The 11,794-nt window shown below is 30.2% G+C and overlaps 5 protein-coding genes across 5 annotated transcripts; 1 reads left to right on the top strand and 4 right to left on the bottom strand.

Annotated features, from left to right (window-relative positions):
• Positions 1 to 342: 342 nt before the first annotated feature.
• Tsp_00845 (conserved hypothetical protein) lies at positions 343 to 1,443 on the bottom strand. The gene is made up of 5 exons (XM_003376631.1): positions 1,079 to 1,443; positions 938 to 1,028; positions 760 to 883; positions 597 to 700; positions 343 to 489 (listed from the first exon to the last, which is right to left on the bottom strand). The coding sequence occupies exons 1-5, from the start codon at positions 1,441 to 1,443 to the stop codon at positions 343 to 345; spliced, it is 831 nt and encodes a 276-aa protein (XP_003376679.1).
• A 527-nt stretch (positions 1,444 to 1,970) lies between these two features.
• Tsp_00846 (conserved hypothetical protein) lies at positions 1,971 to 2,763 on the bottom strand. Its single transcript, XM_003376630.1, is given in 4 exon segments — positions 1,971 to 2,051; positions 2,328 to 2,408; positions 2,422 to 2,517; positions 2,719 to 2,763. 4 exon segments carry the CDS (start codon positions 2,761 to 2,763, stop codon positions 1,971 to 1,973), a joined length of 303 nt encoding a protein of 100 aa, XP_003376678.1.
• A 1,019-nt stretch (positions 2,764 to 3,782) lies between these two features.
• Tsp_00847 (tubulin alpha chain) lies at positions 3,783 to 6,075 on the bottom strand. The gene is made up of 10 exons (XM_003376629.1): positions 6,065 to 6,075; positions 5,923 to 5,950; positions 5,823 to 5,882; positions 5,191 to 5,413; positions 5,048 to 5,137; positions 4,836 to 5,017; positions 4,677 to 4,789; positions 4,214 to 4,628; positions 3,879 to 4,124; positions 3,783 to 3,827 (listed from the first exon to the last, which is right to left on the bottom strand). The coding sequence occupies exons 1-10, from the start codon at positions 6,073 to 6,075 to the stop codon at positions 3,783 to 3,785; spliced, it is 1,413 nt and encodes a 470-aa protein (XP_003376677.1).
• Positions 6,076 to 6,826: 751 nt separating this feature from the next.
• Positions 6,827 to 8,847, top strand: Tsp_00848 (UMP-CMP kinase). Its single transcript, XM_003376628.1, has 2 exons — positions 6,827 to 7,199; positions 8,231 to 8,847. The coding sequence occupies exons 1-2, from the start codon at positions 6,827 to 6,829 to the stop codon at positions 8,845 to 8,847; spliced, it is 990 nt and encodes a 329-aa protein (XP_003376676.1).
• A 974-nt stretch (positions 8,848 to 9,821) lies between these two features.
• Positions 9,822 to 11,032, bottom strand: Tsp_00849 (hypothetical protein). The gene is made up of 3 exons (XM_003376627.1): positions 10,959 to 11,032; positions 10,617 to 10,906; positions 9,822 to 9,835 (listed from the first exon to the last, which is right to left on the bottom strand). Exons 1-3 carry the CDS (start codon positions 11,030 to 11,032, stop codon positions 9,822 to 9,824), a joined length of 378 nt encoding a protein of 125 aa, XP_003376675.1.
• Positions 11,033 to 11,794: the final 762 nt, after the last annotated feature.

The following is an 11,794-nucleotide window of genomic DNA, read 5'->3' as shown; positions in this document are numbered from 1 at the left end:
TTTCTCAGCATTAAATAAATTAGTATAATTCATTCGTATATATTAGTTTTGGTACATTTTAGTATCAGTAATTCAAATACAGTACTACAGTTTTTTGAACTTCATCATCACTACTTTCTACTGATAATTAATTTTTAACAAAACGTCTAATCAAATTTGAATTCATAGTTGCTTTGTAATTGATGGGAATTTATTTTTGTGTTGTTAAATTTTAAAATTTTCGGTACTTATACGCAAAAATGAAAAAAAATTAAAAACTGATTTTGTAAACATGTCACTTTTCATATATACAACATTTTTCACTCAAATAATTTATTTCATTTGCTCAAACAGCGATGCAATTCAACGTCCGACAAATTCTCTTATTCTCTGCAGAAGCGCAACGTACTGCGCGTGCTCGTAATGTGTTGAAAACTTGATAAGCTGCTCCGCAAAGTGGTGATCAATGCCACGTTCTTCCAAATACGTCATCAAATGATCGTACAGACCCTAGAACATTTCAGAATTTGCACTGCTAGTTTTAAATTCATCTACTAAATTCTTAAATACGAATAAATAATAAATCACTAAAAGCAAATTAAAGCCCAGCTTAAAACGGTGCTTAAACCTACACCATCAATTATGTCGCCACGCACTGAATAGATGTTATCTGTTGCATCACCGCTATACATGTAAATTTCTTCGATGTTGAAAAGATCAGCTACAATGGAATGCAAATTGAATGTATATAATTCACTACATAACCACATTTAGAGATACTGGTATCATCGTTTGGTTGATTTGCTTCAACATCATCTTCATATTGTTCGATAAATGCGCATTCAAATACCAACTTCTGATTCTCTTTCTCTATGGATACTGTAAAAGATGGCTTTGAAATGACCTAAAAACTCAAATTGCAATAAATAATCACATAAACAAATCTTTAGTTACATACACTGGGTCCTTTTTGTTGTTCTTGCGACTCATCGCTTTCGAAATCTGGTGCTGTATCTACCGAATGGCTAACGTGGAATTTAACTGATATTCTAAAAATTAAAGTTCTTCAGTTTTCGACAAAACAAAATCAGCCAGTCACTTTTCTGAGCCAAATGTTTTGTTCAAAGTAATTTCGTCTTCATTAGATGTTAACTGAAATCCGGTAATTGCTGGAACCTGCCCGGTTGGTAGTTGTTGCTTTGCAATTTTCTTTTCCGCTTCAATTTCATCTTTCAGAAATTCGGATAGCATGGAATCAACTACAGTGTATCGTAAAGTTTGAAATTTGGAATAAATGAGGAAAAGATTTCTACCTTTCGATGAAAAAAATTTTGAAGAACCATTACCGCATGATATAGGTTGAAATATTTTTCCAGTAGAAATCGTAATAAACTGTCTGTTACAAACTTTTTTGAAATTTGGTATAAACGAACGCATTAAACCGGTAACAAAACGGCTTGCCATTTCGAAAACTTTAACTGAAATATACATTAAATGACACTTAATAAAAATATTTTCATATTACTGGTACTAAAAGTTTTAATAAAAAAATATCAAAGACACAAATATACATATTATCAAGTGTCATCTCAAAATACTTTTCTATAAAAAACAGGAATACTGTATGAAATGAAAATTAAAGTACCACATTACTGTTACAACGTTTTAAACATAAATTAGTCAACTGCAGGTATATATTGCACAATAATATCTAAATTTTGTATAAATTGTCAAAGTAAAAACTAATTTCATTTCACAAAAATAACAAGTATTTTTTCAAGTATATTTTATTTGTTTGCACTACTCCATAAGGTTATTATAATATACCAATAGTGTGGAAATTTGCAAACAGTTCACCAGCGAATTAATAAAAAAAATAATTGATATAAATATAGAACGACAGTTTACAATACAGTAATGAAAATCAGGAATAAATTTTTAACCAAATTTACAGGATAGTCTGTCTAGGTAAAATTTTCAGTGCTAATGTTCTATTGGTTGGCAAAAAATCGAGTTTTCATTGGATCGCTTTTCATTGCATAGTTATGGCGTAATAGCATTGGTTCTATTACCTAAACTTTTCATTGATTAAAATTGTTCTGCTTTGATTAGCTACAAGTTTTTTCATTTCATTGGTCCAAATTTTTAATTGCATAACAATTCATTACGTAACCTTTGACTTATTTTAGTGTTTGATCCGTGACGTCACCAATTTGACAGTGGAATTTTTTCATTGTTTTTAGCTGTTTTTTCTTTTAAATATTTACTTTTTCACTTTTTACTTTTAGTCATTAGTATTTGTAATACGATTTAAAAAATTTCATTGCCGTTTCATGTTCTCAGTTAACTGTCAAATCTGATGGATAGAAATGAAGGAAACAACGCTTGTTTGCTTCATCCGCACCGATGTAAACAAGACACACCCATATCTAAAAACAGAACGGAATTTTCCACAATTTCAGTTTCCAGCCAACACAAGGAGTGGTGATTGCTGAATGTTAGCATTGAAATATTTTCTGATTTCAGTTCTAGTGTTCTCTGAAAATATTTCTGGCTTGCATAAAAATTTAATTTTTCCAATCTTTCTTTCGCTCCTATTAACAAGGGTTATTGTTTTTTTCTTATGTTTCATTAAAAAAAAAATAAAATCTGAAATTTTGTTTAAAATAGAAATTTGTGATTATACATTTTGTGTAAATTGTATTAAATTTGTTTTTCAATATATCTCAAGTTGAGTACCGGGTTGAGTAAACATTCAAGTTTCAACTGTTGTATTATTACCATGATAAATGTTCAACGTTACAGATCAAAAAGGATCTGTTGGATTTTGAAAACATTTCACCAAACAAAAGTGAAAGCAAAGAAAATTATTTTTCATCTCACATTATCTTCCTCTAGCACTGCATATTTTCTGCAAAAATATGACGGTCCAATAAAATAGCGCGGTCAACGACCAATAAGTGAAAAGTGGGACCGGTCTGGACCAAACCATTTAATTTGTAAAATACAAGACCTTCAACTGTAGTTTTCCTTGTTTCATTTCAGTAGCTTGTGCTATTTTCTGTCTCGTATGTTTGAAATATCTTTTCGAATGATGAGAATAAACAATGATGAATTTCAGTTTGTGAATTACGGAACCAACATAAGCCAATACACTAAAGGAGGTGATACACTCTCAATCGTCAGTAAACATAGAAATTTTTAAAAATCTTTTAACAAATGCAAATCACTAAAAGTACAAAGTGGAAAGGTGAATATTTAAAAGAAAAAACAGCTAAAAACAGTGAAAAAATTTTACTGTCAAATTGGTGACGTCACGGATCAAACACTAAAAGAGGCGAAAGAATTAATATTTCGCATTATTAATGAAACAAAATCAGCCAGTCACTTTTCTGAGCCAAATGCTTTGTTCAAAGTAATTTCGTCTTATTAGTTAATGAAATGAACTTTATCAAATGTAACCTTAATTTTTATTAAAATTATTTTATTTTTATTCAAATTACTGGCCTGTTTGTAATTCAATAAATTAACAGCACAATTTTACTTTCAACATAAAATATCATTTATTAAATCACATGCAACTATATATGCATAAAAGTAGTTTGTATGCACCGATTTAGACATTCGTTAAGTGCAATACGAGATGAAAAAACTAAAGTCAGAATGAAATATACTAACGTTTATCAATGTATGACTAAAATCACATTTAAAAGTAGAAACTGTTTTAACAAGAAATTTCTACTGTATTTGATATATAGGTTTTTGATTGTATTGTATTTTGTCTAAATATAAATTTTATTTATTCAATATTCGTCTTCTCCGTCATTTTCGGGACTGTCCAGACCAACCTTAAAGCAAACATATTAATAAAACGAATATTCTTCGTATCATAATTATACTTCTTCATAATCTTTTTCCAGAGCTGCCAAATCTTCTCTAGCTTCAGTAAATTCCCCTTCTTCCATACCTTCACCAACATACCAGTGAACAAATGCTCGTTTGGCGTACATCAAATCAAATTTATGATTTAACCTCGCCCATGCTTCAGAAATTGCTGTTGTATTAGATAACATGCAAAGAGCTCTAGGGACCTTGGAAAGATCACCTCCTGGTACAACTGTAGGTGGCTGATAATTAATTCCAACCTAATTTTAAAAGTTTAAATTTAAAAATATGCCAGCCTTATTAAAGTGGTATTCTATAAAGATGCGAAAAATCAAGAAACCCTGCTTACCTTGAATCCAGTTGGACACCAATCCACAAATTGAATGCTTCGTTTTGTTTTTATATGAGAAATTGCCATGTTCACATCCTTCGGCACAACATCACCACGATATAAAAGACAAACGGCCATATACTTTCCATGTCTTGGATCGCATTTCACCATTTGATTAGCTGGATCAAAGCACTGATTAGTAATATCCGCCACGCTCAATTGTTCGTGATAAGCTTTTTCAGCAGAAATCACCGGTGCATATGTGACCAGCGGAAAATGAATTCTTGGATATGGTACTAAATTAGTTTGAAATTCTGTTAAATCGACATTGAGGGCACCATCAAATCGCAATGACGCAGTAATTGACGATACAATCTGACCAATCAGTCGATTTAAATTCTGATACATTGGCCGATCTATGTCCAAATTGCGCCTAAATTTTCTTATTAAATGAAAAATTGAACTAAACGTTCACATTTACCGGCAAATGTCATATATCGCCTCATTATCGACCATAAATGCACAGTCGGAATGCTCTAAAGTAGTGTGGGTAGTCAGAATTGAATTATACGGTTCCACAACAGCAGTAGAAACCTAAACAATAATGTAAATATGTGTAAGATTATTTTCCAATATTTACTTGTGGTGCAGGGTAAACAGCAAATTCAAGTTTGCTTTTCTTCCCATAATCAACAGAAAGTCGTTCCATGAGCAAAGATGTAAAACCACTGCCCGTTCCTCCACCAAAAGAGTGGAAAATCAAAAAACCTTGTAAGCCAGTACAGTTTTCCGCAAGCCTTCGAACGCGATCTAACACTAATTCTATAATTTCTTTCCCAATTGTATAATGACCTCGGGCATAATTGTTAGCAGCATCCTCCTTCCCAGTAATCAACTGCTCAGGATGAAACAAGCGTCTATACGCACCGAGTCGTACTTCATCTACAAAGCATACAGTAGAAAACAGATTTTAAAAGAACAACTCGAAAATTTACCAATAACACTTGGTTCTAAATCAACAAATATTGCTCTAGGAACATGCCGACCAGACCCAGCTTCACTAAAAAAAGTAGTGAATGAATCATCTGACAAATTCGCAGCCTTGTCAAGTGGAAAAGTGCCATCGGGTTGAATTCCATGTTCCAGACAATAAAGTTCCCAGCATGAATTTCCGATCTGAACACCAGCTTGACCAATGTGAATACTGATAACTTCACGCTAAAAGACAAAATAATCACAATAAATGATTAATAAAGACTAATTAAAATTGAAGAATAATATTATGTCTAACAATTAGACGCTAAAAACAAACTTTTCAAAAGCAACATGACTAAATAATAACTTTGCACAAATAGTAATTACGCAAACATATTAACGTCAATTTTTCAGTTACTGTGTAAATGAGTTTCTATCGAAAGTGTCTTACTTCAAAATAAGAATTACTAATGATTAAAAGCAAAACACGTTATCATATTTCTAAGAGAAAACCAACAGATTATTAAAAGCATTATGTCAAAAATTATAGGACGAAATATACACTGAGTAGTAAATTACTACCTAATTATGGATAAATCAAAGCATAATATGCTAAAAATTCAATTCAGAACTGTAAAATCATCAAAATAACATTAACAGACACTGGTTTTGCAATACATGGCTTTATTACGCAAATGTAGTACGTATTTAACTAGAAAGTAATTACTACCAGAAAACATAAAGACAATAACATAAGCGTATTTTTTTACAAATGAATAACTAAAAATGTAACAATAAAATAAAATTTTCAATACCATTTTCAGAGAGATAACAACGATACGAACTCCGAACAACTAACTAAACTGTTATGTTTTCAGTCAATAATAACGTTACCGGTGAGTCATTTTGAACCACAAGTACAAACCTAACTTTCAATAAATGAACTGTTTAGTTATTTAAAAAATTAGCGTTGTTAGATTTATACAATAAATAATTAATTGAATTTATTTCTTTCTAACTGAATGATGCAAAAGCTAATAAATTATTTTAAATTAAAAATTATTATTTGCATAAATTACATTTTTAAAAATAAATTATTAATTTTTAATTTAATTAAATATTACTCTTGCTTTATTAATTTTATGTGTAGAGTAATAAGAGAATAAACTGTGAAACAGATAAATGATAAGAATGAGATTGAATTAAAATAAAAAGCGTTTCATAAAGTAAAATCATTAATATGCTTCGTAAATAATTATTCCTTTAGTTTTCAAAAATAAATCTGTTTTTAATACAATAGACCGTAATAATATATTATTGTCATCAGTTCATCCTTGAAAATCTTTAATTATTGTAATGACTTTCAGTTATACTATTATTGATTATGTAAAATGTATAAAATAATTCGTTTTCAGTTGCTGAAAGTTGAGGCGTTAATGTGATTGAATATGATGAAAATAATTTTTGGAAATTGCAAATGAATTTCACTCAAAGTTGCTGAATAAAAATTTAATTTAAAAAAATGATTTTTTAAAGATATTGTAGCAATTTTAAGTTAGTTTTATTTAAATATTTAGACACAGTTTTACGGTTTGAAATAAGATGTAAATTGATAATGCGATGATATTAACGAATTGTTTTAAGGAACAAATTTTTATGTCTCAAACGCAAGGAAAACCTCGCACTGTTGAAGCATTGGAAGACCTCTTGAAAGATCTTGGCGTGGAAGAGCAAGAACAAGGTGTTGTTCAGCTTCTTTTAGAATACGCTCACATGTTCTCTCGAGTTTTGTTGCAAAATGCTACTGTAGCATCAGACATGGCTGGAAATAGCGTTATTACGGCTTCTGATGTGCGTATAGCTCGCACTCTCTCAGAGCATGTTATTGAGAAAATGCCTAATTCCCTACTTAACATTATCGAAGAAGTCAATTCTCGAAAACTGAATGCCCAGAAAAGCTCAAGCCCGATGCCAGCCGAAGGAGTTTTAATGGTTGAACCAAATTATTGTGTAAAGCCGAATAGTTTTGGTAAAAGGACTAGAGAAAAAACGCGTCAACCAAGTGAACCAGCACCTAAAAAACCTGCATGAAGGTGAATTTTTGCATTTATTATTAAAAGATTTACAAATAACGGGTCTTGTTTAATTATCATACACTCTTCCTTTTTTTTTATTTCATAATAGTATTAATTTTTGGGTGTCATCGTTTTTTTTAACTTTGATACTCTGCACTGGATTTTAACTGTAAATTTGATTTGTTAATTCTTTATTTATGTTTTGTTTTGCATCGTATTTTGTACAACACTATCAAAACTTTAAGTTACATTACACAGTTCACAATTGTTATATTAAAGTTTAATATGATTTATATTTCAAACTTATCTTTGAACGTTTTGCAAAGGTTTTCTCTATGGTGCGACGCATATTTAACAGCATGAACCAACTCGAAGATTGCCGAAGTTGAAATTGTTTTATTCGAAAACAGTATGCAAGAATGTCATTCACCCTGTGCTCAACAACAAAAGCAACAACAAATTAATTTATACTGTTAGAAGTATTAATTGTAATTAAATTATGAATGAATAAAATGCAATTGCTCTTTAATGTCCATTCGTAATAGCGTGTAGATAATCTAAATTAACTCTACTCAGTTTATAATTATTTATTAATACCTGTATTTCCGAGCTTTTGTTTGATACTGTAGCATTGCAAATAAAGGGAAAATGAAAACTGACACATTATTTTTGTTTCCTGAAGTTCATAATTTGAAAAGATTTCGTAACATTCACTCATCTCTTTGGAAAGCATCAGTTTATAAAATGTGAGCATGATTGTAATTATGATTGCTGATTTTCACATAATTTTGTATGATAAATGTTTTCATTGCTTATTACTTTCTTACACGTACTAATAGCATGTTGTTCAATACATTGATTTAAAAAAAATATATATGTCCTAAACAGTTCCACAGTTTGTTAATTTCAAATTTTTTTTTTCTGAATTGCTAGTATGCTGTAATTTTGAAACGTAATAATGCATTTGTGACACAGTTTTCTTTAGATAATAGAAATACAAACTTCACCTGTTTTATGGCAAAGGTCGTTTTTGTACTTGGACCACCTGGCTGTGGTAAGGGGACACAATGTAGAAAAATAGTCGAAAATTATGGTCTTGTTCACCTCAGCGCTGGCGATCTTTTACGTGCTGAACAGAATCGTCCAGATTCCCCATATTCGAAGCTAATTGAACAGCATATTAAAGAAGGAACAATTGTTCCTGTCGAAGTGACTTGTAAACTGATTGAAAAAGCTATGAACGATGATAGCGAAGCACCGGGATTTTTGATTGATGGTTTCCCTAGAAATAAAAATAATTTGGATGGTTGGTGTGAAACGTTGGCTGCACACACGAAATTGCAATTCGTTCTTTATTTGGAATGCAGCATGGATGTTTGCATAAAGAGGTGTTTGAGTCGAAATCAAGGACGCGACGATGACAATGATGAAAGCTTGAAAAAACGCATCAAAACTTATCAGGAAAGTAGCATGCCGATAATTCAGCACTTTGCGACGTTGAATTTAGTGAGAAAAGTTGATAGCTCCAAAGATCCAGAACAAATTTTTCAACAAATAGAGGAAATTTTTTACAAAGATGGTTCGTTTAAACGAAAATTGTAATTTTCTTTACATTCTGCTTAAATTGCGACGTATATTGAAAATATTTTTTGTTTTTTTGGTTATTGCTTTACTGGTAATAAAGTTTATTCTGTTAATTATTATTTAACACGAACATTAGTTAAAATTTAAATTCCTTTTACTATAATCTATGACAAATCTTTGCTGCCGTTATCTGAACAGCGAGGGAAGGTTTTTGCTGGCTTTATTTTCTTTACTGATTTAAGATGATCTTCGTATGATTTGCGTAAACTTTTAATGGCTTTTACAGTTCAATATTTCATTACCTAATAATGCCAAACTGTAAATGGCTAAAATATTGAATGTTTCATTGTCAAAATTGTCATAACTGTACAAGCAGTTTTTAAAATATTTGTAAATAATCAATTTTATAAAGTTTAGCCATTTACAAAAGTTAAATGATTTTTATATTATAGTGTCTTTATTTAAAGCCATTTGATTTCAGCGTCAGACCTTTCAATGCTTTTTGTATTTACAATGGGCACTTCATTGGCCTTAAAATTGTTTTATCAGTTTCTACATCACAACTTGAAAATCAGTACACAAAAAATACACGAGTGCACTCAATTTATTTTATTATTCAGCAGTTCTTTATATGCAGTTTTAGAGGCCATTCCACCTACGCCTGTCGTACAACTTACTGTCTTAATTACACACAAACATTTGAATTTTAATCTATTCATTATGCATAGTACTGTATTAACGCAATTTTAAATGGACATTTCAAAATCAGTTGTGTATGATTCATAATGTAATTGAATACTTTATATACATTTAAATATTTATACGGTAAAATAATATAAATTTTACAAGAAATACATAATAACGAAAAAACATTTACAAATGCATACAAAAACATTAAAGTTTGAAGGATAGTGCTGCGCATTTTACAGTTTAATTAACATCTATTGAGATGTTAAACGGTATGTCATACAATAATTTTATTGTGTGATTGCTTATATTGCAATCACTGAAAAAATCAGTAACTTGTCTTTCTGGTGCTTCAGGTTAAATAACTTCCCATCGTTCTTCATTGGGATGTTCCAATTGGGTACAATTTTTCCACGGGATTTTATTATTAGTTGTTGACGTCCACTTTTCATTGTTTTTTTTTGGTGTAGTCAAATTGGTTTTCACTATCTAATTCTTTATTGATTCAAACTACCATGCTTTTTTGATTAGCTGCTATATATTTCATTTCATTGGTCCAGATATTTCCATTTACCATTACTTATCTAGTTTACTGGGGACGTAACTTTATCATTTCCAAAGTTTTACTGGATTTATTTTCATGAAAATTCATATAATAACTGTTTTCTTGCAAAAAGATTGTTTCGGAAAAATTATTCAGTAATCTGTATTTTTAATACCAATTTTTTATTCTTCTATATTTTGTTATTATACCATAATGAGCTTTTATAAAATAAATTAGTAATAGCTGAACAAATGCAGCAAAAATATATAAAGCAGTGAATTTTATTTTTCAAAATTCAACTTCAATAACAACAGCAAAGAACAGGCAATAACGGCAGTAATGAACAACATTAAATAACAGGCAGTAACAACAATAATAAACAGAAATGACTGGGCTAAACAAATATAAGTGATTAATATTAGCAAAGTAGAAACAACGAAAAAGGGAAGAAAGCTATCAATAAAGCATATTACAAAACTATCACTTGGAGGCAGGCAAATCTGCTCCGGAGGTAGGTACATTAAAGCTTCGAGAAACTGCTCCAATGTATGTTTACCGCTGGTGCAGTCACCGGTATATCTAATGACCAGTCGTTGCTTTTCAGCATAAACTCTGTTTATCCATCTTAACTCAACAGCGACCGTATTTCCTGACAGCATCAGGTTAATTAAGGCTTCCATTGCACCATGTTCTTCTATCAGGAGTTGGAGCAGTTTGTAAAACCCAAGTTTGTTTCCAGCATCTTTTTTGTCGAGACGAGCAAAAAATCCCATGCCAAAATTTGTTGCAGGGTAATTGTAGAAAATAAGCCGAAAGGGGACCGATGAGTTAGAAACCCTCTTTCGGCTAAATTTGGCATTTGGCATATTTTTTATTTCAGTGAAGCACCACCACTAACCAATAAGCATGTATTTTATTGCTAAGGTTGTTCAGCTCGCTTCGTTTATGAACTGATTTGTTATTGTAGCACATTTTGAAAGTTTAGATTGTTTTAAGTAACTGTATTATTTTATATTTTCAAGATTCTTTCGCATTATATTCCAATTTCATGATAACAAAACAACATCAAACATATAAAATGAATTTATTTTGCTAATCAAATACATTGATTGATACATTATAAACTTGTGCAGTTATAAATGATTTTTCGACTGCACACTGCGGAGAGATGCTATAGTCGCTTGCAAGTTTATTTATCATTTTTAAAATTACACATATTAATTATAAAATCATTTTAAACACTGTAGGCAAGGTAGAAACAAAGAAAAACAGACGTAACACACAACTGTTATGATTTAAATATAAAAATGATTCTGTATTTCAAATGTTGATATTTAAAATATAATTGACGTTTAATTTAGTCCGCAATTTTACAATGAATTTTTGTGTAGAAACAGATTCATGCTTAAATAATAAATAATCATGAATTCATACTTTAATTATGCAAAAAAAAGTTATAAAATGCCTTTTTACAAAACAAATAAAGTTATATTTAATTTTACAAACGCAATGTTGCACAGTATCTTTGATTTTCATGTTTTCATATACTGTAAAAAGCAATATTTAGTTTAATTGTTGAAATTTTAATTAATAGCCTTGAGTTGCTTTGAGATAATTATTTATTCTAGATTATACGCTACTGTGCATATTTACATGAAGTATATAGTTTAAATGAGGTTAAAATTATTCATTCAAAACGTCTTGTTTAGTTTAAAAAATTTTGTGATGTGAAAC

The sequence above is a fragment of the Trichinella spiralis genome (genome assembly GCF_000181795.1).
Source record: "Trichinella spiralis strain ISS 195 chromosome Unknown Scfld4, whole genome shotgun sequence".
Taxonomy (NCBI): Eukaryota; Metazoa; Nematoda; class Enoplea; order Trichinellida; family Trichinellidae; genus Trichinella; species Trichinella spiralis.
The sequence above is the reverse complement of the archived record's forward strand: the minus strand, read 5'-3'. Positions and strand labels throughout refer to the sequence as shown.